We start from the raw sequence: 26480 nt of genomic DNA on the forward strand, positions 1-26480 counted from the left end.
GCAACTACATGGGGCAATGAACCTCACCCAGTAGGTAAGTGGGTTAAAATAGCCCATTACGGTCTCCAAGAGGAGCTGCCCCCGAATCCTGTAATTCCTGGATACATCATGTTGCGGGAGTGGTACATGCAGGCTTCTCACACCTAGCTGGGTAACTGGAAGCCTTACTTTTTACTTACATCTGTGTATGCAGGACATGGAATGCAGTGTACAATTTATGCAACATCTGCATGCTCCATCACATTTGGTTGCCTTGCATCATGGTTTTCACATTAGTTTCTTTGACACAGGCCTACAGATCCCTGGTTTTCCTTGTGCACGTTAAGGAATGTTTTTTTTTTTTTGAACCATGCAAGCTGAAGCTTTGCAAAATACGGAAGTCCCACCATCTCCTGCAGTCTAGAGCTCTTGTGCCCTGTGCTCACCCCAGCTCTCAGGCTGCCACACACAAGCTGGTCTCTGCTGCCGACAAAGCCATCTTGAGAATTCTGTTGCCAAGAATATGTCACGTCTTGCTACGGAACAGAGTGTCAGGGGAGGTCAGGCTGAGCCCAAGCCAATCTGGATCCAGACTGGATCTCCTCCTGTAATGGTTTTAGGACCAAACACAGTGGTGCAATTGGGATAAAAGGACCAACCTGAGATAAGGAGGGAACATCTAATGGGGGTTACAGAGGCTGAAAATACAGGCCTTATGGGCAGCCTTGAGTTTAGCTGTGTGGTTCTTAGTGGTGCCTCGTGCCTCTTTTCCTCTGACTGCCACATGGCTCACTGCTGAGCAATGCTCCCTCTATGGACAGAATGAATTTTGTTATGTGCACCAAAGCAAGTGCAGACGTGCACTGCCAATAGAAACACACACTGCCGGCTGTGGGTGCTCTGCTAATCAGCGGGGTGGCAGCTGAATCTGTCCTTGGTGGTTACTGAAGCACTCATCTTACACGGAACACTGCTTCCGAGGATGGTCATTGTCCTGTGCCCACTTCTCACCCTGGCTTGGCTTTTGCTTTTAAGATTCAACACACAGCATCTTCAGGCCCACCACAGCCCGAGAATTCCACCTCCTGGAGACACTCTGGCCAGCATAAGACCTTCCTCACCCCAACTGGCATTGACCTCCTTTGGTCTTGGTGGCTCTACCTGAAGTACCATCTTTCACTTGAGTCAGTCTCATGGCCAAAGTCGGGCTGTTTTCATGGGGACATGCTGCTTTTCAGGACAGCGGCAATAGGCAAGAAAACAGGGCCTGACTAGAAATGCCCTGCCTCATGACTTCCACAAAAGTCTGCCCAGATACAGGCCTGCTGTAGTGATCTGCTAATGGGACACACCCTGTTCTGTTTCCGACAAGTGTTGGTGTAGGTGGCAGTTCTCTATAAAAATGAAAAATCGATTTACCTTGTAGTCTTCTACTGTATATCTCCACAATCCTAGATGGAAACAAAATGTTGGTTATTGCAACTCAGAGGCAAGGATTCAACAATGGTCACCTGGTGAACGTTTAATCCTGAGGAAAGCCAGGAGAATGAGCTACTCCCGGGTCTGCTGAGAGAGAAAATCCTCACCACAGCCTTGCATCAGGGCTGCATTCCTTAAACGACAGGGGGGTTCACAACTCTCCACGCCTGCAACAGGGCAGGGCAACTGCTGCGCCAGCCTTACTGGTGTCGCAAACTCTTGTAGCCCCCAGTACCCTGGGGGCTTTGGTCGGGGCTGTTTGGCTTGTGCAGGTCCTGTTCTGTGGCCCGTTCGTTCTGTTGCACCCCTTACAACAGCTTTAGTTTGGGATTCTGCAATGGAGTCAGGCTGCTGAAGGCTGCTTCTCAAAGCTACGGCACATTCAGCAGGGCTGACAGCCACCACGGGCCATGGGGAAAGGGGGCCAAGCTCTGTGCCTCTGAAAGGGGCAGGCTAAGAGCAAAAGGGGCAATTAGCCCTTCCTCTCCTCTTCCTCAGAGCCATGGCAGCAATTCAAAGGGGCCCGAGATCCAGCCGCCATTGCTGCCAAAGTAGCAGCAGCAGCCACCGCAGCAGCTGGCCCTCTGGGCCCCTTTGAAATGCCAGGCTCCGAGGCAACTCCCTGCTCCCCCTTGCGGTTGGTGGGCCTAGACACACAGTACCTTAAAGCCTAGACAGTGGTCTCAACATCAAAGAACCAAGCCTCACGGGGGAGCCGTGTTAGCCTGTACCTGTAAAAACAACGAGGAGTCCTGTGACACCTTATAGCCTAGTGTTTATTTGGGCATAAGCTTTCGTTGGCAACTCCATGCATCTAATGAGTGGTTCTGACCCACAAAAGCTCATGCCTAAATAAAGCTGTTGCGCTTTAAGGTGCCACAGGACTCCTCGTTTTTTCAAAGAAGCCGATTTCTGAGACTGGAATAGCACAGGAGCTATTTGGTTTTGGTGCTTTAATCCAAGGGAGATGCTCCAAGGGCACAGTCTGAAAACCACCAATTTTCAATTAAGAAAATACCGATTTTTAATTGGACTGCAGGTTTAAATCACTTCTGGTACAGCGGCATTATGCAGGCTGTGGAGTAGTGCCTCAATATAGTTCGGTGAGCAATATGTTTAACAACAAACAATTTCAGCCTGGTGAACTATAGGTGTGGTTATGTATGCAAATCCTGCATGCTTAATAAGACAGGCTGTTGGTTGTGTAAAGCAGCCTCTGTACAAAGCTTTTGCATTGGGGCTTTGTCAGTCGAGACAGAAACCAGACCTGCATTGCCCATAATTAGCCACTTGTGAAAAAGCAGGAGAGCATCATTTACAGAGGAAGGATTGCACAAAGCACGTCTTTCCCCTGACAAGCAAGGGCTATGACACCAACACAGATTAGAAGTCACGATAAACAAATGTACCAAAGGAAAAAAAAAAGGATGTTGACCAATACTCTCAGATCCTCCAGAAGAGGCTCAAAGTACAGTGGTAATAGGATTGTTTGCAATAGATTTGCAAGCCATGTTTTTAGAATCTAGAGAAAGGTGTTTGTGCACCGAACACAGGTCATTCTCGACTATACAAACTAATTAGAATAATCTTATTAGGATAGATTATACCCAAGGCACCAGCAGCCTCACAAATCTTCATTTGTGCTGTAGGTTGTATTAAATAGGGCAAGGAAGGGAAATAGTCATTCAGTCTGCTTTTTACATCAGCCTTTGAAAACAAATTATGACTGTGAATAATAGTTTGTAATCTGAAAGCCTGATCTTTTGCTATTGAAAATTATGAGGCTTCCACACCAACGTCTTAAGGACAGGATCAGATCCTGAAATCCACAACAGGTCAATATTTCAGACCCCATTGTGTGGCCCTAGGTAAAGAAAATTACACACTTTTAGACTGTATTGCAACCTCTGTAAAGAATCATCCTAGACAAGTGATTCTTAAATCGAGAGATCCTTTGTACTGCCGCAATTCAGAGACAACTACCAACAATTGTAAACCCAAACCAATTGATTTATATTTCATGTGCGATCCTCAGCAGTGTCTGAAAACATCAAGAAATAAAGCCCGTCGATAAATATGGTCAAGTAAAATGTTAGTGAACAGGGAAAGTCATCTTCAGCAATTCTACTTCAAAATAGCAATGAACAGGTTGTTCTTGACGTTCCAGCCACGAGAGCGCAGATCGTCACAAGGGATGACTCCTGAAATGCCACCCATCGAAAGGTTTCTAGTGCTAACTGACAATGAAAGAAAAGCAAAAGAGGATGCCACAAGCTTCTCGCCAGGTCTGTGTAACGACACAGAGTTGAGGTGCTGAAAATAGCTCAGCAGATTCTCACCCTGTGTTACTGCAACACATGCTACGTACACAGGCCTGCCGACCGGGTGGGGCAAACAGGTAATTGCTTCGGGGCCCTGTGGACTGAAGGGAGCCCAGTGCTGCTGCTGCTGTAGGCCCTTTTTAAGTTCAAGGAGCTGCAGGGCAGGAGGTGGCCTGGAGATTGTCACTGTGTGAGTGAGCAGGGAGGGGGAGTCAGGCTGGGAACTGAGGGGAGCAGGCTGGGACGAGGAGGGGGGACTGGGCTCTGGGACAGAGTCGGGCACAGGACTGTGGGGAGTGATGGCTGAGAGGGGAGGAGGAACCTAGTTGGGAAGGAAAAAGATCAGAGAGGTGGGGGCAGAGGTAGGCAGGGACAGCTGGGAGAAAAGAGTTGAGTGGAGGGAGGCAAACTAGGCCTGGGGGGCAGAGAGGGGAAGGGGCTGAGCTGGACACAGAAGGGCTGAGGGGGAAGGACCCAAGCTTGGCACAGGACTGCTGGGGGGAAGAACTGTGGCACAGAGTGAAAAGGGCCCTCCAGGCAGGTGAGGCATAGGGTTATCACTGTCCAGGAGATCCTCTGAGAGGTGCTTGGTGTTTCCCTGGGCGGATGGCTTGTGGCTCTGTCCAAGGAAGGAGACGGGGGCCCATTGACTGTGCTGCCACAGGGCCCAGAATTCCTGTCAGCAGGCCTGTACATACAGCCACGCACCACATCGTGCCCATTAAACACAACACAGCTTCTAGAGCCTTTTGAACATAGTCTGCCTGTGCCCATTACTCGGAACCACAGTTCAGCTTTTCCAGCTGCCAGGCCGTGTGCAATAGAACGGGGGGGGACTGACGAACCCAAGGAATCTGAGGTTAGTCTTACAACAACTGTTTGTTCATGGTCTAAGATTCTCGCCCTTCACAATCGTTCTTACACGGAGTGCAGAACGGGAGAAGCTGCCTTTAACTGTCTTAGTGGCGTATTTGACTCCCTCCCTCCCTGCTAAGAAAACCCAGCATGTCTGTGGATTTACAAGTTTAACTCTCATTAGTCGGACTGGGAGCCACAGAGGATTGGCACACAGAGAATAAATTAACTCTTACATAGTCTTTCCGAAAGCTCATTTATTCAGAGGATTTTTTCCACCCAGAAGAGAACCTCCCATCCTTGTCGCCACTACACAGCATCATCACTCCACAAATGCCATTTTTGCTACAACAGATTCAGCACAGCACTTGACATAAGGTTGTATGCTGTGGAAAAGCTTTTCCCATGACAATAAATAGGTTTCTGAAGTGCATCACGACGACTTTGGTTCCTAATCTGAAGTTCATCCATAAAATCCATCTCTAGCCTTGTTCACTGCAGGTTATTGGGAATCCAAAATATCAGATTTAATTGAAGTGTCAACTAACATAGATAAGAAAATCTTAGAGTCAAATCATGAACATAATCCAGAAAGTGTTAGTTTTAAAACTGTTTACCATTTACAAGTTTAAGCTTTAGTTCCTAATGCAGTGTCCAAGCAAACAGAGGTTCTTTACTGGGCTTGTTTGCCTGCCTTCCAAAAACTGGAGTGCCTTAAAATAACTCCTTGCAGTCACTTTGGGACAGTAGAGTCTCAGATATCAGAGAGGTAGCCAAGTTAGTCTGAATCTTCAAAAACAACAAGAAGTCCTGTGGCACATCATACACTAACAGATATTTTGGAGCATAAGCTTTCGTGGGCTAAGGCCTGCTTCATCTCATGCATCTGACATGGCTTTTTGCTCACGAAAGCTAATGCTCCAAAATATCTGTTAGTCTATAAGGTGCCACAGGACTTCTCGTTGTTTCTAGAGTCTCCGAGTTATGAAACCTCCTGGATGGAGGCTTTTAGTAACACTGAAAGGTTCATAACGCTGAACGAAACATTATGGTTGTTCTTTCTAAAGTTTACAGCTGAGCATTGACTTAGTACATCTTTGAAACTTTACTATGCAAAAGAAAAATGCTGCTTTCCACTTATTGTGTAGTAGTTTGTGTCTAACACAGCACTGTACTGTTTTCATATTTTGTGCCTCTGCTGCTACCTAATTGCATAAGTATGGTTCTAAATGAGACGGGAGGTTGATCAGTCAGTCCATAACTCTGAGGTGCTACTGTATATCCTGTCCACCAGTGTTTTTGAGTAGCCTTCAGCACAGTTATGAATCTGCCCCGATCAGTACCTTCCTGAGCTGTTTTGGTTTAAAGCAGTGATGCATAACCTGGTGAGCAGGCCACAGGTGTGGTTCTCCATCTCTGTGGGCTAGAAGATGATTGTAACCAAGATGGTCTACGGGGACAGGTTAGTTTTGCTAACTGCACCTATGTACTTAATTTGTGAGGCACGTGGACCAATCCACTGCAGCACTTTGGTTGAATGCAGATGGCTCTCACAATCAACGTTGTGTGCAATCAGCATGCACCTCCTTCACGGGCCCTTGCTTTACATACGTGTCACTTTGGTAACACTGGCAGGAAAAAGTTACAGAAGAAAACCAGTGGAATCTGGTGACCTTGCACACGGGCACCAATAAACGAAACGCCTTGTGGTCTGAACACAGAATCCCAATGGGCTGCAGGTTGCCCTCCATCAGCTTAAAGCAATAAGGAACTGCAATTTAGCTTTAGTTTTTCAGTAACTTACTGAGAAGGATTGCTGTAAACCCCAGTCCAGAATGTGAGCTACTACTGCTGGGCTTAGAAGGGGACCAGATTTCAAGTTAGCACACTTAACATAGCCTGGAATCCATCTTACAATTTAGGATCGCTTACATTAAATTAGCACTTACCTAGCGAGCTTGCTGAGACCAAGGACTTGTTTGTTAGGAAGATAACCTATATGTACCTAGAGAAAGGGTGACAAACATTCACTGGATCAAAATACTTTCTGAGACATCTTTAATGCTCATGCATATTTTTAGACGTGAAGCAAATGCATATTTTGTACTTTTAGACCCACTCCCAGGTCAAATCCAGAAGTTTTGGCGTGTGGAAAGGACAGGACACCATGCATGTCTGACAGATTAAAGAGCAAGCAGAGACTGAGAATGCCCAGTGAGTTCAGCATCTTTGTTTAAAGTAGGCAAGTGTTTTGGAACAGATCCCAACAACTCTTAGGCTATGTCAACACTAGGATAAAAAAGTCAGTCGCAGACATGCAATTCTAGCTACGGCAATTGCGTATCTAAAATTGACATACATGAGCTCAGCTAACTTGGCTGTTTATACTGGAGCAGGTCGACGGGAGAGTTCTCTAGTTGGGTTCCCTTACTCCTTGTGTCTTGTGAGAAGTACAGGGGTTGACTGCGACCTCTGAAAGGTTGATTTTGCTTGTCCGTTCTAGACATGCAAAATCGAACCCCAGAAGATTGACCGAGCAGATCAATCTTCCAGGGTAGTGTAGATCTGCCCTTAAAAACTCAAGATTATGCTTATATACCTAGTCTCCAGATGGCTACAAAGTACATGCAGAATTTACATCAGATGCAAGAGAGACTGGCTTAGTCTTACTCAGCACAGCAAAATTAAGCTAAAAATAAGTGGAGCATTCTTTCAAGGCCTTAAAAAATTTGTGGAGAAAGACTGTCTTTTTTACTGTAACTGGAAAGCTCACACGGCAAGAAGTGTTGAGTGGGCAAACGGAAATACACTTTAACAGAGAATTAAAGAATTAAGGGTAAAGTCTTGGGACACTGAAATTAAAGCCACCCTCCATCTCATTCAAATATGCTATTACTGTATGAGCATTCGTATTTGATAACTAAATAGACAATAGTGAAACAATAGACTTCTCACTATTAAAGATGATCCTAAAAGCAGTGATAAATTTTCAAATATGTGATGAGAAAAAATCATGTTCAGGGTTGTGAAAAAAGCTACTGCAGCAAAGTGGATTTATCCTTAGAGCAGATTACAGGTGACCCATTGGTGTGGGTGGCAAACCCAAAGAACATGTTTGCCAACCTATGGCAGCAGGAAAGGATTGGTACAGGGTTATTTCATATCATTTTTTCTGGAAGACTGGTCTTTCAGAATCCTATTTTGCTGTACCTGTGGCTATAGGTATCATAATATGCCTAGTTACCTGGCTAATTTCCTCACTTCTATCACTTTTCTGTTGGGTAAGTCAACCAATTGACACCTGAAAGACATGAAACATTTCAGATCAAAGCACGGGTTTGTAGCAGTTATTTGGAAATAAGCAATGGCTTTGCTGCCTGAAGGAAACAGCTTAACCATTAAGTTTTAGATTGAGCTACAAACCCATCATTTGTTGAAGAGCCTGTTTGATGTACCCAACAGGAGCATGGCCAGTCTAACAATGCGGAGAAGGACGCCACGTCATCCAGCTAACCACCTGCGACAATCAAGGTCCAGAGAGCACAAGAGGAGAAACCATACAGAAGGACCATCTCGGTGCTTGGGATTTCTCCAAACCACACAGGTTAAACTTCCAGATGTAACAAGAATTTACTGACTGCCACAAAGCAGTGAAAAAGAAGTACATACATCCTGCACAGTAAACCAAGAATAGGCAAATAGAAAGCCAAGAGTGGAAAGGAGACTTTGTTTTCCAGAGTTAGGCCTTGTCTACACTACTGCAGGACCTCAATCTAAATTAAGCAACTTCCGTTATGTGACTAACATATCTGAAGTTGACATACTTATGTCTGTTTATGGCAGTATCTTCACAGTGGTAAATTGGCAGCTGACATCCCCTCCCTCCAGCCCCTGTCGACTCTACTTACTTGTCTCATTTTGCTAGGGTACTGGAGTCAACGGCAGAGCACTTAGCAGTTGATTTATCATGTCTATACTAGATGTGATAACTGCCCCCTGCTGGATCAATCACTGCCTGTCAAACCAGCCCGTAGTGTAGATAAGCCCTTAAACATTAGCAATACAGCAGAGTGAGGAACGAACACAAGAACGAAATGAAGCTATCTCAGAGATATACCTAACTGTGTTTCTCAGACATTTTATTTTTAACGAGATTATATTTTGGAACTCAAATGACATTGATAGAATTTTACAGGCACTGGGAACATGTCACCATAGTGCAAGCGTGTTTTGCAGGGATGCATTGCCATGCAAATGCTCCATCGTCTGGTACTTTTGGAGCTGGCCCAGACTTAAAATAAAGCAGCGTTGAGACCAAGGTCTTAATCCAGGAAAGCAGCTGTTTTCTAGCATCCAACTTGAAACATTTTAAAAGAGGCCTGATTTTCAAAGAGCAGGTCCTCAGCAGTGTCTGGAATCGAGACCCTTTTAAGCCAGTCATTTCCAACCTTGGCACTAGTACAGAACCCTGATCACTGCCCCATCCATTCACGGACTCCCATCAAAGCCAAGTCTAGCTGTTAAATGAGAGAGGAAAACACATCATAGATTTTCAGATCACAATTAATAATGGGATTGGAAGAGAGTAATTTAAAAATAATAATTGATTGTAACTTTGCAATTTAAAAAACTTATTTGCGATGATCATTTTTATTTATCTTCTATTTTTTTCCATGGTCCATCTGTCATACCCCTATGGACTCCAAAGGGTCAACCGACCCCAGATTGGGAACCACTGTTTTAGGCTGTTATCACTTGGACACCAAAAGAAAAATCACTAGTCACTCCTGGAAATCCAGGCCCTGCTATTCTTTTAAAAGAACACATTAACATGGAGGTGTGCACATTCTGCAGCGATTACCGTGACAAATCTCCACTGGCTGGCTTTTCAAATCGTTAGCATAATCTCTAATGGATCACAGCCGAAGTCTGGGGTGCGCTGGTTTTAATACCAAGATGCCTGCCCTGAAGGCTTGCTGCTGCTTCATGAAGAGCTTTGATATAAAATGCCAGCAAGTATTAGACTGATAAAGGTTGAGCACTGCATGTTAGGATCTTAAATCCATGTAAAATTTGCAGGAAGGCGGTCTTCATAATTTGGATCTGGAAGATTTTTATGATTCTAGAGAGTAAGAGGCTGCAACTAGTTACATCTTTAAAAAAGAAAAACACATGAACAAGAGATTGAAATTTTAGTTTATACTACAGTATCCGTTCTGTTAGGTAGTTACCTTTCCAACGAACGGAACCAGGTGATGTTCGCACAGTGAGAACATGTCTATGTCCTTCACAATTACCATCTCATCATGGTCTTCATCAAATATGGCATCGTTCAGAATATCTGAAATTAAATGTTTGCAGAAGATTATATATAAGTTACATACAACACATGGGGAATTCTGGTTTCTGACCCCTTTCTCCAGGCACACCTTAGCCAAACCAAGCTCTTGGAAATGAGGACAACTACAGAAACTAGGCCCAGAGTTGAACCTATATGTAACTACCAACAAGTGGGCTCCAACCTGGGATCTCTAGAGCTTAATGCAGGAGCCTCTACAGTTTGGGCTAAAAGACAGCTGGCTCTCCGCTAAGGTTGTACAAGAGGCTCATTCTCTCAGTATATTGGTCTAGATGCCACTACATGGGACAGTGACCCACACCTAGGTGTGTGAGTTACACATACACCACAGGCTCATAAGGCAGATTGATTGGTACAGGCTTCCTTGACCTATGACTGCAACAGGGCAATATCAGACATCACACCCACCAGAGGCCATTTGTTTTTAATACGAGTCATTAATGTTCAATTAATTTGTTCAGAGGTCAAAACACATCCACTGGTTGGTGGGAATGGGAGGAGTAGCCTAGGAAGAAAAGAACAGGGCATCTCTCCTCAGCAACCAGAGCTGTGAGTGACTGAAGCAAGTGCAGATGTCCTAAGTTAGCTTTGATCCAGCAAGTGCCAAGGCTAGCAGGGAAGCTGTGGTCCACCCCAGAAGGCAGGGAGGTAATCAAGTTGCTAGCCTGTGCTGATAGAGCCTTTCAACCCTGATCAAAGCTAGATCAGTAACCACATCGTGTGTTACATTCACACCTCTGTCTGTCATGGAAACCTGTTGTACGCCGATTGCAACCCAGCCTGAAGAAGGCATAATTATAAGCATCCTCTCATATTGTATAGGTTCCTGCATGCCACACTTTGCAAGGCCTAAAGGGTCTAGGGTTCAGGAGAGGCAAAGGGTCTCCAGACACTTGAAAGCCAGCAGCAAAAGGATGAGGGGGCTGGGAGAGAAATGCTTTGGTGTATTTAATTGCCTCTTCTAGATCAATTTTCACAGTCTGACAAGGTTCATCCATTCTCCCATTATGTGCCCTGCAACACAGTTAGGCCACTGCCTGAGCAAGATCACTAGTGGTTTTAGAGGTCTAAGAGAAACCGACCGTCTTGCCTATCTGGTTTCTTATGATCTGGTGTATCGCATGGGGCAGAGCCAATGGGGAGAGAGATGGTGACCCCAATGGGGCTGCAAAGTTTGCCCCCAAAGGTGAGGATGGTTGCTTTTCTTTTTTTTAAAAAGAAAGGGGAAATCAAAGCACATAGCAAGAGGTCAAATACCTGGGCTCTTTGCATTCCAAGGGGTGCCTTTAGAATTTTATGCCCATGTCCCTGCTGTTTGCAGTGGAGGGCAAGTCTGTTCCTGGTGTAAGTAATCTCACACCAGCTCCCCCAGCTGTTGCCAGGAGCGCACTCTGCTTCAGAGCACCGCTGCATCTAGGAGAGCTCTGGAAAGCCATGTTGATTGGAAAAGACCCCAAAGCAAGAGCCAGGTGATGCCTGTCAAACAGAGAGAAGCAGTGCCCTGCTGTCTAAATCAGTGAGGTGAAGTTAATCTGTTCCACTTGTGCCAGGGAGAACTTCGCTGCAGACTCGGGCAGCTAGGTCCAGCTTCTAAGGAGGGGGCTAATGCTAGTCATTAAGCAGGACACATGGCCCCTTTAATGGCAATAACTCAATCAATTGCTACTCACACGCCCGTCCTGTTCAGGTTAACACTAAGCACTGAGTGAGGCCCATGTCACTTATAGACCACGCCCTGAAAAGAACAGGTCTAATGAGAGAACTAAAGGTGGCCAACGCCTGCTGGCCTTTGTTAAAAGCTTTGCTGTTGTCTCCAAGCGACTCAGTGGTTAATGTACAAATTCAACAGCTGTGCCTGCCGCATTAGCCTTTACGCCTTCCTCGGACACGCGTCTCCCCAGCAGCTGGTGCCGAGAACATATTGCATCGCAGATTGTTTTAATTTCCTGCCTGCTATCAGTGGTACCCAGGTAACCCTGGAAACCAGCCTTTGCGCCATTCCGCTCTTTATCTGTGTTTGCACCCAAGAATGGCTCGTGACCTGCAAAGCAGTGAGCTGGAACTGGGGAGAGGCATGGATGCTCAGGCAGGGCCAAAAGCGGGGGCACAGAAAAGCTGGGCAGGCTCTTGCCAGCGATGTTTCTGCCTCTAAGCTATGCCCCCCTCCCATACTCCCAACAGCAGTGAAGCAAGGAGCACTGACTCAGCATAAGGGATTCCCCATTAGGAGCAGGGGACGGAGGTCAAAGATGGGAGGGGACAGTGCTCAGAGTCCAGCTGCAGGATTGGTTGGGGTGCATGCTGCTCGGGGGAGCAGCACTCCTGGGCCAAGAGCAGTGACTGCAACAGGTGCCAGGGAACGTAACTTAGGACTCTGGGTGGCAGGTAAAGCTGCTGCTTGAGAGGTAAGCTCCCCAGCCTGCGCCCATACTCCATCCGTTCCACCCAGACTCCACCCCCTGCCTGCTGCCCCACCCTCTCCCCACACAGTCTCCCTCTTCTCACCCACTACATTCCTAGACCCAACGGTAGCAAAAGCACTGTGAAAATAAAACAAACACTCTTCTAAAATTTACTTCAAATGGAGCACATTTTCCACTGCGTGCCAGGTTGTGAAGACTGAACATGCAGAAGGTATTTAATTAAAAACACTAAATTGGGGAATAGAAAGTGTCAGTTAGGGTTTGTTTTTCGATATACCCTGACGTTTGTCAGAGATTTATTTGCAAAAGTTGTGCCATACGGTCAAGTCAGTTGTCCTGCTGAATACAACATTAAATGTTATGGAATACATGGTGCAGCCCTTCTGTGTGTTATTTTTGGTTCATTGGTATTTGTAAGTTGATTTTATGTTTTAAACATACTCTTAAGCCTTCATGAAGCCATTGCTGCAGATTAGTACAAAATAAAACTCATTGAAACAAAAAAAGACATTATTTTAAATTAATCAGACCAAGCAGTTTAGCATGCTCGCCACAAAGTTCATTGCCTTATAAAAAAGGGAACACTAATTTGTGTGTGGTTTTCATAACAAGACATGTTTAAGAAATTTCACTAGTTGTTTGATAAAATGTTTCCAGATATGTGTATTTTAGGTAAGGGTCGTCTTTTGAAGAATTTATTTAAAAAGCTACATCTGAAGATCCAAGTATTTAAGGCTAAAGCTGAATACGCTAAAGATCCAAGCAAGGAATTTTTTTTTTTTTTTTTTTTTTTTTTTTTTTAAGAGATGTGATTTCATAAATCAAGTATTTAAAGCAAATTTTAACATAAGGTTCTGTAGCCACAGCAATGCACAACTGGTTGTGTCAGTAAATAGGGCTGGCACATGCCTGTTAAATAGAGCCATTAAGTGGTAATGAAACTTTCACAGGTTCAATGTTAGGCGAATAGCTCTGGCATGCTGGAAGGGTTTTCACTTAAGTTAACAGATCTGCTTCATGCGAAAGAGTCACATATCTCCAAGCCACAGCAGCTGCTGCAGGGGGCCTGCATGAATGGTCAGAATAAGGATAAGAAGAGGAGAGAGATTGAGCACCAAGACCCAGGGGAGGCATTGCTTTGCCTCTAATACCCACCACCCCTGGTTAGGATGCTGCTTAGCCCAGCACCAGCAGGCCACTCTACCTGCCTGAGGGCCAAGTTTGCTACCTGGCATATTCCTGAGACCAGCCTACTAGATGAGCACCCAGTGACTGTGATGCCAGCAGTGCTTGGGAGAGAGCCCCACTGCTGACACCACAACACGTACAACCAGCCAGTCTAGGGGAACAGCAGCACAGGGGAGAGTGCTGCAAGCTTTCCCCACCACCACTGCTTCCATTGGTCAGGAAAAGGGGCCAATGGGAGCAGTTGGGGTGATGCTTGCAAGCACAAGGCTGCACAGAGGCCTGTGTGCTCCCCCAAGGAGCTACACCAAATCAGACCCCCAATCCCCTCCCTTCCCTCACAACCCGCTCCTGCTCCCTGCACCCCACCCACACCCTGCACCCTTAGCCCATTCTCCTGCAGTCCCTTCTGTACACTGAACCCCTCAGAGATAACCCCATGCAGGGGGGTAAAGGCCTGAGCCTCGGCGCCCCTCCCCACATTGAAGGGCTGGAGTATGAATGGAACCCTGATGCCGAGTGTCGTTTTTCCCGCCTCTCAATTGGGGGCCACGTCAGTGAGGTTTTGGGGGTTTCTTCTCCTCACTTGCACATGGCCCCTGACTGATTTTTCTTGGGGGCACTGGCCCTGACCCAAAAGTAGACTCCCCCACCTCCTAGCTTAAGGGATTCAGCCAGGTCTCAGACTTGCTCTTGGAAGAGAACTGTAACCATTCTATTCCGTTCCACTATTCTGCACTAGAAGATCTAATGTAGTTCTATCCTGTCTGTTCCAAAGAGGGTGAAGGGAAGGACGGAGAAAGGTAAGACTGATCAAAGGTCTATTCTGAAACTAAGCACGTGGAGACAGAAAAATTAGTCCCAGCTACTCAAAAACATGGAGCATAAATGGAATTAATGGTCAAAAATTCACACACGTTTCAGGTATGGACATGGGATGAACTTGAAGCGCTCACAGCACTAGAGTTGTCAAAGGCCAGAATATGGGGTTAATTTCAGTTTCTTTAGAGCAGCATTTCTTAAATTTTTTGAAGTCAGGGAAGACCAAACAATAGTATTTTATGAGGAACACCTGTGAAAATTTTCTTAAAATAAATAAATAAAATAAAAAAACCGCTACAAACCAGCAACATATACAGCAAATCCAAAAGGAGGCAATTTAATCAGATATGATAGCAGCGAAGCAGCAACAATGTATTTGGTTTCAATAACAGAAAATACAGACCATTGGGTATTTTTCCAAATGCTCACGGCACACCGCGAGTTGTTTGTGGAACACCAGTGTTCCACAGGACAGTTTTAGAAATGCTGCCCTAGTGCATTGCGCAGACGTGCTGTCCAGCAGGGATACAGATTACAACTCCTTGCCTTCTGCAGCATGTTCTTCCTTTTCTTAAATGCAAAGGAAAAAACTCTTCTGCCCCTCCGCTGGAATTCTGCACGCCAGGACTTTTGGTGACCCACGCCACTAGCCTTTCGTATGACCCCCCTCTCTGTTTTGTATCTATTCTAGTAGTGGATAGGAGAACAGAGATACATCTCATGATCTGTGGAGAGATGAAAAGAGCTACTTGTCCTCTATCTTTTTACAGGGCCTCAGCTGCAAACTACACCTGCTTGCTGCATACTACTTCAACAGCCTGTCCTACAAGGCAGACTGAGCCACAAAGGGAAGGAAAACAGCATGCTCCTTAGGATCACTCAGAGAAGAGCTAAGTGAATTGAACACTTACACCCTTCCCAAACATTCTGTATTAATACAGCAGCTCCAGTTCAGCTCAAACACAGATGCTTTCTGGGGTGAGGAGGGGCTAAGCAAACATAAGAAGTAGAGTTTGGTGTAATCTTTTAAGTATCCCAGCAATTTCTCCTCTGACCCAGAATGAAGGTGCTGCTGCGGAGGCTTTGCCATGTAATAAAACTAATGACGGGCGTCCATTGACAAGCAGCTCGGAGCAGAAGGGAAAGCAAACCTTTATCTACAGTGTAACAGCGGATGAAAGCAAAATGAAAATCAGATGAAAACAAGGAACAAGAGACCTTTTCGGGATTTTGCGTCAGAGGAAAGAGAGGACCTGTTGCTATAGAAACTATTTGCAGGGCTTTCATGTGACACAGGAAAGCAAAAAAATCACCTCTGGCAACTCAGGGGCAGACTGCATCTCCTGACAGCTGGCTGGATAGGTCGAGAGAATGAGAGATGACAGCAGCGTAGCGAACAGCGACGCCATGCATTCAGCCCCATTTACACACACTTGACACTTTGATTTGTTTCCTTCGACTGTTTGTTAGCATGGTGTAAATAGAAAAAGCTCATTGGCTGCTTTCCCTCTGACCTAAGCCGCTTTCAAAAAGGCCCTTTCATTTTCACAAGCGTTTTCAGTACTAGGGGAAATATTTGCTAAGCTGTGGCTATTAGAAGAAGTGTATTTGGAGGGGACAGATTACCAAATGACAATAAGCAACAGACAGCCTCTGGCTGCAGCACATTCAACTGGCTGCTCAGAAAGAGGCATGATTTTTTACTTGGTGCAAGGCTGTGCTATTTTTCTTTCACAAGGGACCCGGGCAAAGTGAGTCACACATTTGGTCGAAAGTGAAGCTAAAAGAGAAAGCAAGAAGCACACACAGAAGAGTCCACTTGAGTTTAGGAGGCATTCTGAGATTCAGACAAGAATCTTTAATCGAGTCAGTTTAATATATTCCAGGGGAAATAAGATAAGATGGACAAATCACTCTCCTCTTCAGGTGGCTGGATTAAAGCCTGGCAAGGTGCCACCTTCAGGTCACGGGAACTGGACTGAGGATGGTGCCCACATCCAATAGACACTGTTTAAACAATCTTAGGGTAGGTCTACACAGCAGCATTATTCCGAAATAAGACATTCCGGAAGAGAGATTCTGGAATAGCTGATTTTGGACTCATGCTACTAACCAGAAAATGCATTTCGAAATAGCACTGAGCTATTTCGAAATACAGCATCTACACACAATAGAGCCTACTTTGATATAGAACCAGTGGGTACACTATGGCTTATTTAGACAGGGAATAGAGCCTATTTGAAACAGCCCCTATTTTGAAATAGCTATATCAAAATAAGTGCTTTTCTGGGTGCAATCACTAGGTGGGAAGGATAACTCAGTGGGTTGGGCATTGGCCTCCTCAACCCAGGATTGTGAGCTCAACCCTCAAGAGGGCCACTTAGGGATCTGGGGCAAATAGATTTTTAAAAAATAAGAAGAGTGGTGTTTCGTCCTGTCAAGAGGGGAGGGGACTGGACTTGACCTCCCAAGGTCCCTGCCAGCTCTATGAGATGTGTATCTGCACATTTCTCTAACCTATTCCAAAATAAGCCAACTGCTATTTTGAAATTATTTCCAAACAACAGCTGCCAGTTCAAAATATCTTTGCTGTGCAGACACCCCCTTTGAGGCTAAGGGGGGAGTGTGAAAGACCTTCATCCCAAGAGGTGTGGTCTGTACAGGTCGCCATTGAGGCATGCTGGCCAAACTGTAGGGGTTAAGGTTTGATGGTGTTCAATGATGTGGAATGTTAAACTTTAAAAAAAAAAAAAATATGCACAAGATGCAGCTGTCCTGAGCGTGGGTAGAAATACCAGCCATATTGATTTGAAACTAGGGTTTCGGAAGCAGCCTGAAATTACATTAATTGCTGTTGGGAAAGTAGCAAACAAAGCCCCTCCAAGATTGAAATCTTCACTTCAACCACATATTAGTGTTAGGAAGTGACTGCAGTTAAGGAAAACATTACTGACAAGCAAGGCACAAACGTTAGTGGCTTTCAATACTTAAAAAGGTAAGAGGTCAGGAGTCCTACATCTATATTTACTGAAACAGATTAAACAGTAATAATTCTCAGCCATATACAATTAATTTTGTTATGGCATTTTAATGGCCTACATTTTCAGAAAGAAGGGATTCCAGAGGATGCAGAGTTTCATGAAACCTTTAAGGAAAGCGGTTCCAACTTAAAGGAAGCATTGACAAAGCATTCCTAGCTAAACAGAAAAAATTAAAAAGGAAGCAATACAAGAATTAAAACAGGCATCAAACCCAGATTGAAAGACCTCTGTAGCATTCTTATCAGAAGAAATATGTGCAAGGTGCACAAAGTTTCTCTGTCATCACCTCTGGCAAGGACTAGAAAGTTGTCTGCTCAATGCCAGATAGAATTGTTTCAGGAATAAGGGCTGCACCCTGCCCCAGTTAACAAAAGCAAAGCCTGCAGAATAATAGTATAGCTATTTGATGTATTAAAAGGGAACATAGGATGGCATTTGTACATATTTGGTTTCCTAGAAATGTATTCTGCATGTGGTATGAGAATGGAGTCTTTTCACGTGAAGACCTCAGCTATTACCGATTCTCAGGTGTAACTAAGATTTCAAAATTCTTAAATTGATCTTTTACTGATACGTTTATTAACAGGAGGGAAAGCAGGACTATATAGACACTCATTAAACTGTATCAAGATTTCCATTAAGGTTTTCATAATGTTACCATAATATCATGGGACCAATTAAAAGTTGAGCTCGAGATGGGAGATTAGTTTAAAACAATGGACTAAAGGCAGCATGAGAGGAAAGGATCCTCATACACAGAAATCTCTAACATCCCAAGAAGTTTTGCCAAGCAAGTTTAGTTTGAGGCATCATTAATAGTGAGGAAAAAGAATTTAAAAAGCCTAGAATCTTAACACAATAGTCCCTGGGGGAGGAAATTTGATTCTACTATATAACCATGCCCAACGAGGAATGAGTCCCCCCAAGAGAAGTTAATGGAGATTAATGGCTTCCAAAATAAAATCATAGCACCCTGGCAAATTTACAGATTTTGTAAACAATGTAAGTCTGGGTGAAAACCAGCATTTGAAAACCTGCATTATTCGATCTGCCTAGTACATTACAAATGATGTTTAATTCTGGATTGTTTGTGGGCCTAGTCCTAGAAATACATCTTTTGTCTCCAGGAACAGAAGAAGAATGAGTAACCCACCATCTTTTAGAAAAAACGGGGGTTGGCTGCTCAAACTGTCTGTTTAAGCTGCAGAGCCTCTATTTTTACGTGGTGACATTTAGGGGGCATGCTTCTCAGCAAACCGGCTGAGCTCCAGGAATTTCTGTTTGGCCCCTCGGCAGCCACCAGTTACAATACCAAATCCCCAGACAAAGGTTGAGGAAAACAGCAGCCAGGTGATATTTGTTTAGTACTCTCCTCCAAAAGTCCAAGAAATCCAAGCTGTACACACTTTGACGGACATTAGTCTGTTGGTACTGGACATAACCCCAGATGGTATTGATTTTGCTTCAAAATGAGAATTCTACAGCATAGAATCAGTGAGTAATTAGGATTAAATTAAAAAAAAACACACACAAGTGTTGCAATTTGAACTATCAACAGATGCGCAGGAAAGCAGGACTATTGAACAATTTAACCTAAAAATCATTTGCAACTGTATGTCAAAGTATTTTTAACTACAAATAAAGATTCTTCATTGACCACCTTTGAGGCAGCAGAGTATGTAAACACTGCCATTAGCAGAGGCACAAACTGAATACACCACCTTTTGGCGTGCAAGGCTTTTTGCTGTGTTTTATTCAGAGCACTACAACACTCAAATGTTTTCCCTTCTACAAATGCCTGGTTTCCCTCTTGCTGTGGGATTGCCAGACAAGAACCAACCAGTCACACACAGCTCATTTTTTAAAATTAGCTTGGTTAAAGTTCACCATTTCAGAACGCTCACTGTTTCAGAGAGATTAGCAAAACTGATTTCTAAATCTTCAGATTTGCCAAATTCTAATTAGAATTTACTGGTAGCCATATACAATTTTAATTTATTCTCGTTCATTTATAGTGTGCTTTTTCATACATTTGCACTGTTGTATAGTTTGGTAAGGTTTGATAATTTAACAGCCTGACAGACAGCCTCCTCGGAAAAACGAGCCAGCAATTATGTAGCACTTTAAAGTACAAAATAATTTATTAGGTGATAAGCTTCCCTGGGATAGACCCACTTCTTCAGATGCATAGCAATTCCAATCCAGACTCAGATACATAGCACAGAAGTAAAAAAAAAAATGCAATAAAAACTAACAAATCAAATGCATGTAACTGAAGGGGGAACGGAGGGTGAGGGACGTTAAGTGCCCTGCCTGAGTTTGATCTGAAGAAGTGGGTCCGTCCCAGGAAAGCTCATCACTTAATAAATTATTTTATTAGTCTTCAAAGTGCTACAAGACTGTTGGTTTGTTTTGTTAGAATACAGAGTAACATGGCTACATCTCTGTTACTAGCCTCCTAGAAAGTTTAAGTAATAAAAAGACTCCATCTTCTCCCACAAACACAAGAATTTTTGACAGGTATATGAACCACTGAATTAAAGACAATCAGCTACTGACAAATTACCCAACTTTACTTTTTTTTTTCCCAATGGAAAACCTAATTAAATGTACGATTTTCCAGATAAAATGTATTCCAAGAAGCATTTAGTGGACTAAGTCTTGTGGGAAACGTTATTTAATGAATTAACTTTAAGATACCATTAAAAAAATTCAGTTTCTATCTGATCCTGATTGCTACAGGACATCTGTTTGAAGAAAACATTTCTCTACAGACAGCAATTTCCCTAGCTGTGGATCAGAGTGTTCATATCTCTGTATTTGCTCTTCATGGATTTCACTTCACACCATTGGAAAAAAGTCAGAGATAAGACATGAGCCCATTTCTAGACCATGTTAAGACAGGTGAGTTGTATAGAATCGTTTACTCTTAACCAAGAGCAGATGTAGAAACCAGAATCAAAATTAGGTCCTTGTTATAATTCTTCTTTTGCCAACCGAAGTCTAATAATATGATGGCAGAACAGAAACACCTAACACAAGTGTAATATAATAGGCCAGGACACACATCTACGATCACTCCCAAAGTGCCCATGGGATGTAGACAGTTGTGGCAAACGGGGAAGCGTATTGTGGCGAATATGGCTCAGCGGGGTGGTGCGGCGGCTCCTTGGCACCAAACAATGGGCTTGGGGGCTCAGGCTCTGCACGGCTCTCGGGGCTGTGCAGCTCTGGCAGCAACTCTGGTGAGTCACGGGGGCAGGGGAGTAGGGTGCCTGGCTGCAGGTGCAAGAGGGGTATAGGACACCTGGCTGCAGGGGCATGTGGCCATTAGGTGTCTGGCGTTTGGACACCACCGCTCTAAGAGCTTGTCTTCACTAGTGGCTAGATCAATGGGGCAGAGGAGATCAATGCACCAGGGAGCTGATTTACTGAGTCTTCTATAGATGTGCAAATTGACTGATGATTTCTCTCCCATTGACTCCAGTACTTCACCTCAATGAGAAGCAGAAGGGGAGTTGATGGGGGGGCATCTCCTGTTGACACACCACAGCCAAGACCCCTCTGTAAGTGGATCTAAATACGCTGATTTCAACTATGCTATTCATGCAGCTAAAGTTGCTTAACGCAGCAGTTCCCAACCTTTTTGAGACAGGGACCCATTCTGACAATCCAAGAACACTTTGCGACTCAAGACAATTTCAAATGTGGCGGGGGAGGGTCTCCTCTGGGAAAAATGCACCCTCCCCCGCAACTTAAACCCCACTCAACTCCAAAACAACTACCCCCTCCTGCCCCCCAGCTTAAAACCCTCTCGGTCCCCTTACCACCACCCACCCCTGGGATCAAATCCTTCTCAGCAAGGATTGCCAGATCTTTGGAAAACTTATGCAGGAGAGGCAGCCCCATCCGTGGGATAGCCAGCCAGGGCTGCCTGTCCCACAAGATCTCCAAAAACTGGGGCAGGGATCCTGACAGCCCCATGGCTGGGAACCAGCTGGGGCACGGAGGCCTGGTCAGCAGTGCCAGCTGCAGGATCCCTGGCCAGGGGACAGGGTAACCCCTGCAACACGCAGCTTGGAGCCAGCTGGGGTGTGGTGCCCTGGCCAGCAGCACCAGCCATGGGTTCTCCAGCCAGATGACAGGGCAGGGTGGACCCCTGCAGCCCCACAGCTGGGAGCCAGCTGGGGCACAGAGCCCTGGTTGGCTTTGAGTCCCTTCTCCACCGCCCTCCATCTCCAGGCTTAAACCTCTCTCAGCCCCCCACCTACCTCACACAGGAGTTCCATGCGGCTACTGCTGCCCCCTGCTGCTCCTTCACTTGGCTGCCACCACCTCCTTGTCTGCCCAGCTCCCCCCTGCCCTCCTATTCCCTTCCCCCACCTACCACCCTGAAAAGGGACTCAATTTAATTGGCTTCTAGGTGGGATCCCTCTTTCTGGCTGTTAAACCAATTAAATTGAGTTCTATTTCAGCACAGCAGGGCAGGGACTGGGAGCCAGAGGAGGAGTCAGGTGGCAGTGTCAGGAGCTGTAAATGGCTCCTTTAAGAGCCACATGCAGCTCGGAGCCACCCAGCTGGAAACCTTTATCAAATCGAATTGCGACACATAGGTTGGGAGTCCCGGACTTAGATCAATCCCACCATGGAGTGCAAACCAGCCCTAAGGTGACCTATAATGTGGCAAAAAACATTGACCTGTGCTCTATTCTTCTCTTATGATTTACACAGGCTTGAATTCAGCCAACTGTGCTCTTGCGCTCTCTTCTCCTCCTTACATTGTTGCAAAGCCACGCCTCATCTCCCTGGAACAGGTCATGTATGAAGACAAATAGTAGGTTTAACGCATGACTGGTACCAAGGAAGTGAAACCTGATTTCTTGAGGGGAAATAATCATGACACTGACAGACCAGCTCCTGCCAGGACTGCTGGCATCACCCAAACCCAGACCATCATCTGTGTGTTAGTATTATCCACGACAGCTGTTAGATTTACAAGAATGTTTAGATTCTCCAGAATGCTCAATCTCACGTGTGATGCCTGAAGCCCAGCTCTAAGGCAGCGTGTAAGTTTTGCTTTATAATTGTAAAAATGGCTGTTCTGAACCCGTCGGCTCAGAGCAGCCCTACGCTTAATAGGCTGTAGCTGGCCGACTATAACTCTGTAATGGACATGCACCTGTGCCGACAGGAGAGCTTCTGCCGTCAGCATAGTCAGTCTGAGTCTGGGGATTTTTCCACATCCGAAACAACGTAGTTACACTGATATGGGTCTGTAGTGTAAAGCTGGCCCCAGTGAGGAAGGATGGTCTGCCACCCAGTGAGTGCTGTCAAAACTAAACAGGCCTTGGGGAACAACACAGTACAGAATTAATGGCCCTCTCACACCCATGAGGGTGGTACAGGTTGAACCTCCTCGTCTGCCACTCTCTCGTCCATAGAATCTTAGAAGAGCAGGACTGGAAGGGACCTTGAGAGGCCATTGAGTCCAGCCCCCTGCCCTCATGGCAGGGCCAAGCACTTTCTAGACCATCCCTGAAAGCCACCTATCTAACCTCTTAAATATCTCCAGTGATGGAGATTCTACCACCTCCCTTGGCAATTTGTTCCAGTGTTTGATCACCCTGACAGTTAGGAACTTTTTCCTAATGTCCAACCTGAACCTCCCCTGCTGCAATTTCAGTCCATTGCCTCTTGTTCTATCCTCAGAGGCAAGGAAGAACAAGTTCCCTCCCTCTGCCTTATGACACCCTTTTAGATACCTGAAAACTGCTATCATGTCCCCCCTCAATCTTCTCTTTTCCAAACTAAACAAGCCCAATTCTTTCAGCCTTTTTTCATAGGTCATGTTCTCTAGACCTTTGATCATTCTCGTTGCTCTCCTCTGGACCCTCTCCAATTTCTCCACATCCTTCCTGAACTGCGGTGCCCAGAACTGGACACAATACTCCAGCTGAGGTCTAACCAGTGCAGAGTAGAGCAGGAGAATGACTTCTCGTGTCTTGTTCACAACACACCTGTTAATGCAGCCTAGAATCATGTTTGCTTTTTTTGCAACAGCATCACACTGTTGACTCATATTTCGCTTGTGGTCCACTATAACCCCTAGATCCCTTTCTGCTGTACTCATTCCGAGGCAGTCCTTTCCCATTCTGTATGTGTGACACTGATTGTTCCTTCCTAAGTGGAGCACTTTGCATTTGTCCTTATTAAACTTCATCCTGTTTACCTCAGCCCATTTCTCCAGTTTATCCAGATCCTTTTGAATTATGACCCTATCCTCCAAAGAAGTTGCAACCCCTCCCAGCTTGGTATCATCTGCAAACTTAATAAGTGTACTTTCTATGTCAATATCTAAATCGTTAATGAAGATATTGAACAGAACCGGTCCTAAAACAGACCCCTGCAGAACCCCACTAGTTATACTTTTCCAGCAGGATTGAAAACCATTAATAACTACTCTCTGGGTACGGTTATCCAGCCAGTTGTTCACCCACCTTATAGTAGCCCCATCTAAGTTGTATTTGCATAGTTTATTGATAAGTATATTATGTGAGACCGTGTCAAATGCTTTACTGAAGTCTAGGTATACCACATCCACCGCTTCTCCCTTATCCACAAGGCTCGTTATGCTATCAAAGAAAGCTATTAGATTGGTTTGACATGATCTGTTTTTAACAAAACCATGCTGGCTGTTCCCTATCACCTTACCACCTTCCAAGTGCTTGCAGATGATTTCTTTAATTACCTGCTCCAATATCTTTCCTGGCACAGAAGTTAAGCTGACTGGCCTGTAGTTTCCCAGGTTATTCTTGTTCCCCTTATAAATGGGTACTATATTTGCCCTTTTCCAGTCTTCTGGAATCTCTCTCATCTCCCATGATTTTCCAAAAATGATTGCTAAAGGCTCAGATACCTCTTCTATCAGCTCCTTGAGGATTCTAGGATGCATTTCATCAGGCCCTGGTGATTTGCAGACATCTAATTTTCCTCAGTAAATTTTAATTTGTTCTTCTCTTATTTCAACTTCTAAACCTACCCCCTTTTCACTAGCATTCTCTATGTCAGGCATTCCTTCAGATTTCTCAGTGAAGACTGAAACAAAGAAATCATTAAACATCTCTGCCATTTCCAAATTCCCTTTTCCAAATTCCAGCATCATCCATAATCTGTCATGACTTTAATTAGCTTGATGACCACTTAGCTTGATGGCCAAGTTTTCTGTGGTCCCAGAAAGTTTGTTTACAGCTAGCAGTCCTGCCATTCAGTGTTCTGTGCTGTTATTTAGCTGTAATTTACCCCTAAATGTCTTCTAAGAGTCCTGTAAGCGGTGGAAGTGTTGGTCGTGCCGCTAGACAATATTGACCTCCCATGGTCTGGAAAATTTTCTTGTTCAGCACCAGTCAGGTCCTGAGAGTGCCAGACTAGAGAGGTTCAGTTGGCACCTGCAAATAAGCCCATCCCCTCATTGTGACTGCTGGACGAAGCAGATAAAACAGGGACAGGAGTACATTTTCTCTTTGCTGTTTGGACTCTAACGGGGCTGGAGCTAGGAAATGGAAGCAGAGAGCTCCAGGACAAGCGTGGGTTAGCCCCAGAAGACATTCAGTGCAGAAAGGCCACTACAGTTGTCACCTTTTAAAAATATAGGCAGTAGCTCATTGGCGTATAGATGTTTGCCTGCTTTAACCTGTGAATGCCACTAATTTCTCTCTCTTGGCTAATAGATCCTTTGTTATTTTACTGTCAGGTTGGCTACAGGCGTCATATTTGAAATGAGATTGGAGGTTCCGGTTGACCTGGAGTCAGGGCTGTCTGGGGAGGTGGGACTTGGGGTAACCGCTCACCCTCTCACTGCCCCAAGTGGAGCATCTGGGCAACCACCCTGCCACACCAGGGGCCGCACCCCTTCCCTTGCCCCACCCTGGAGCCACTGGCTCCCTCCCTCAAGCAATGGTGCTGAGGGATTACAGGGTCTAGCGCTGCAGCAGCAGGGAAATGCACCCCCGCTGCCTCTTCAGCCAGCTCCTGACTCCCACTTTTCCACAGAAACAGGAAGCCGAGCGCTCTGTTTCCCACCGCTGCAGAGAAGTGGGATACAGCAGGCAGGGTGGGTGGCCTGGAGTGGAGTTTGCTGCTGATCTCCCACCGGCCACATGACTAGGGGGGCAGTGACCCCTCCTGCCTCCACTGCGCCCAGCCTTCATTCCCAAGTAAACCCCAATCCCTCCTGGCCATAGGACAGTTGCAACAGCCACTGCTGGGCCCCCAAAAGCACAGGGCCTGAGGGCAGCTGCCCACCGCATCCTACGAGCAGGACGGCTCTGCTTGGAGTAACAGACTGGTCTCATGGGACAGGAAGCAACTTGAATCTTTCCTGACTTATGGCAGACAACTATCACTAAATCCCACTGGCCTGGGAGGCAAGATAGACCAGCATGGCCCAAAGGGCTGCCCATGTTTCCATGGTCAGACTGGGAAAGGGAGTCAGGAGTTCACATCTGTGACTGGATTTGCAAAATCTAGTTCTAGAATATGCAACCCGTTCAGAGCACCTGTTCGGGTTTTTGGAAGTCTGCCCTGAGGCTGGCACTCCCGGTCATGAACCACTCTAGAGAGTGGGATAGGTTTATCCTGGGGGTGCCAATATTTTTTTAAACAGTTTGCTAAAGCAAGTAGTGAGAGGGAGAGAAAGCTCTTCACACAAAGCTTTCTGTTAAGGGTAAATGGCTCCCAAGCCACTCCAGAATTATCAACATTTGTGTTACAACAAACAAAAGCAGCAGGAGGAATAGCATGGTGGTTTGAGCATTGGCCTACTAAGCCCAAGGTTGTAAGCTCAATCCTTGAGGAGGCTACTCAGGGATTGGGGCAAACAGATGTTAGGGATGGGCCTTGGCCCTCCCAAGAGAGCAGAGGACTGGGCAAGATGACATCCCAAGGTCCCTTCCAGCTCTAAGAGATGTGTATCTCTGATTAAATATGTCTGCTCTTTCAAAAAAGAAAAAAAGTTTCC

General features: G+C 45.3%; 1 protein-coding gene across 1 annotated transcript in view; it reads right to left on the bottom strand.

Moving 5' to 3' along the window:
• Positions 1–26480, bottom strand: part of GCH1 (GTP cyclohydrolase 1) — a 39016-nt gene that overhangs the window by 6701 nt on the left and 5835 nt on the right. Inside the window, exons 2-4 of the mRNA XM_074998640.1 lie at positions 9866–9975; positions 6584–6639; positions 1399–1430 (exon numbers count right to left, since the gene is read on the bottom strand). Of these exons, the coding sequence (XP_074854741.1) occupies positions 1399–1430; positions 6584–6639; positions 9866–9975 (198 nt within the window). The remainder of the gene's footprint in view (positions 1–1398; positions 1431–6583; positions 6640–9865; positions 9976–26480) is intronic.

Source organism: Carettochelys insculpta, chromosome 6, assembly GCF_033958435.1.
Source record: "Carettochelys insculpta isolate YL-2023 chromosome 6, ASM3395843v1, whole genome shotgun sequence".
Classification (NCBI taxonomy): Eukaryota; Metazoa; Chordata; order Testudines; family Carettochelyidae; genus Carettochelys; species Carettochelys insculpta.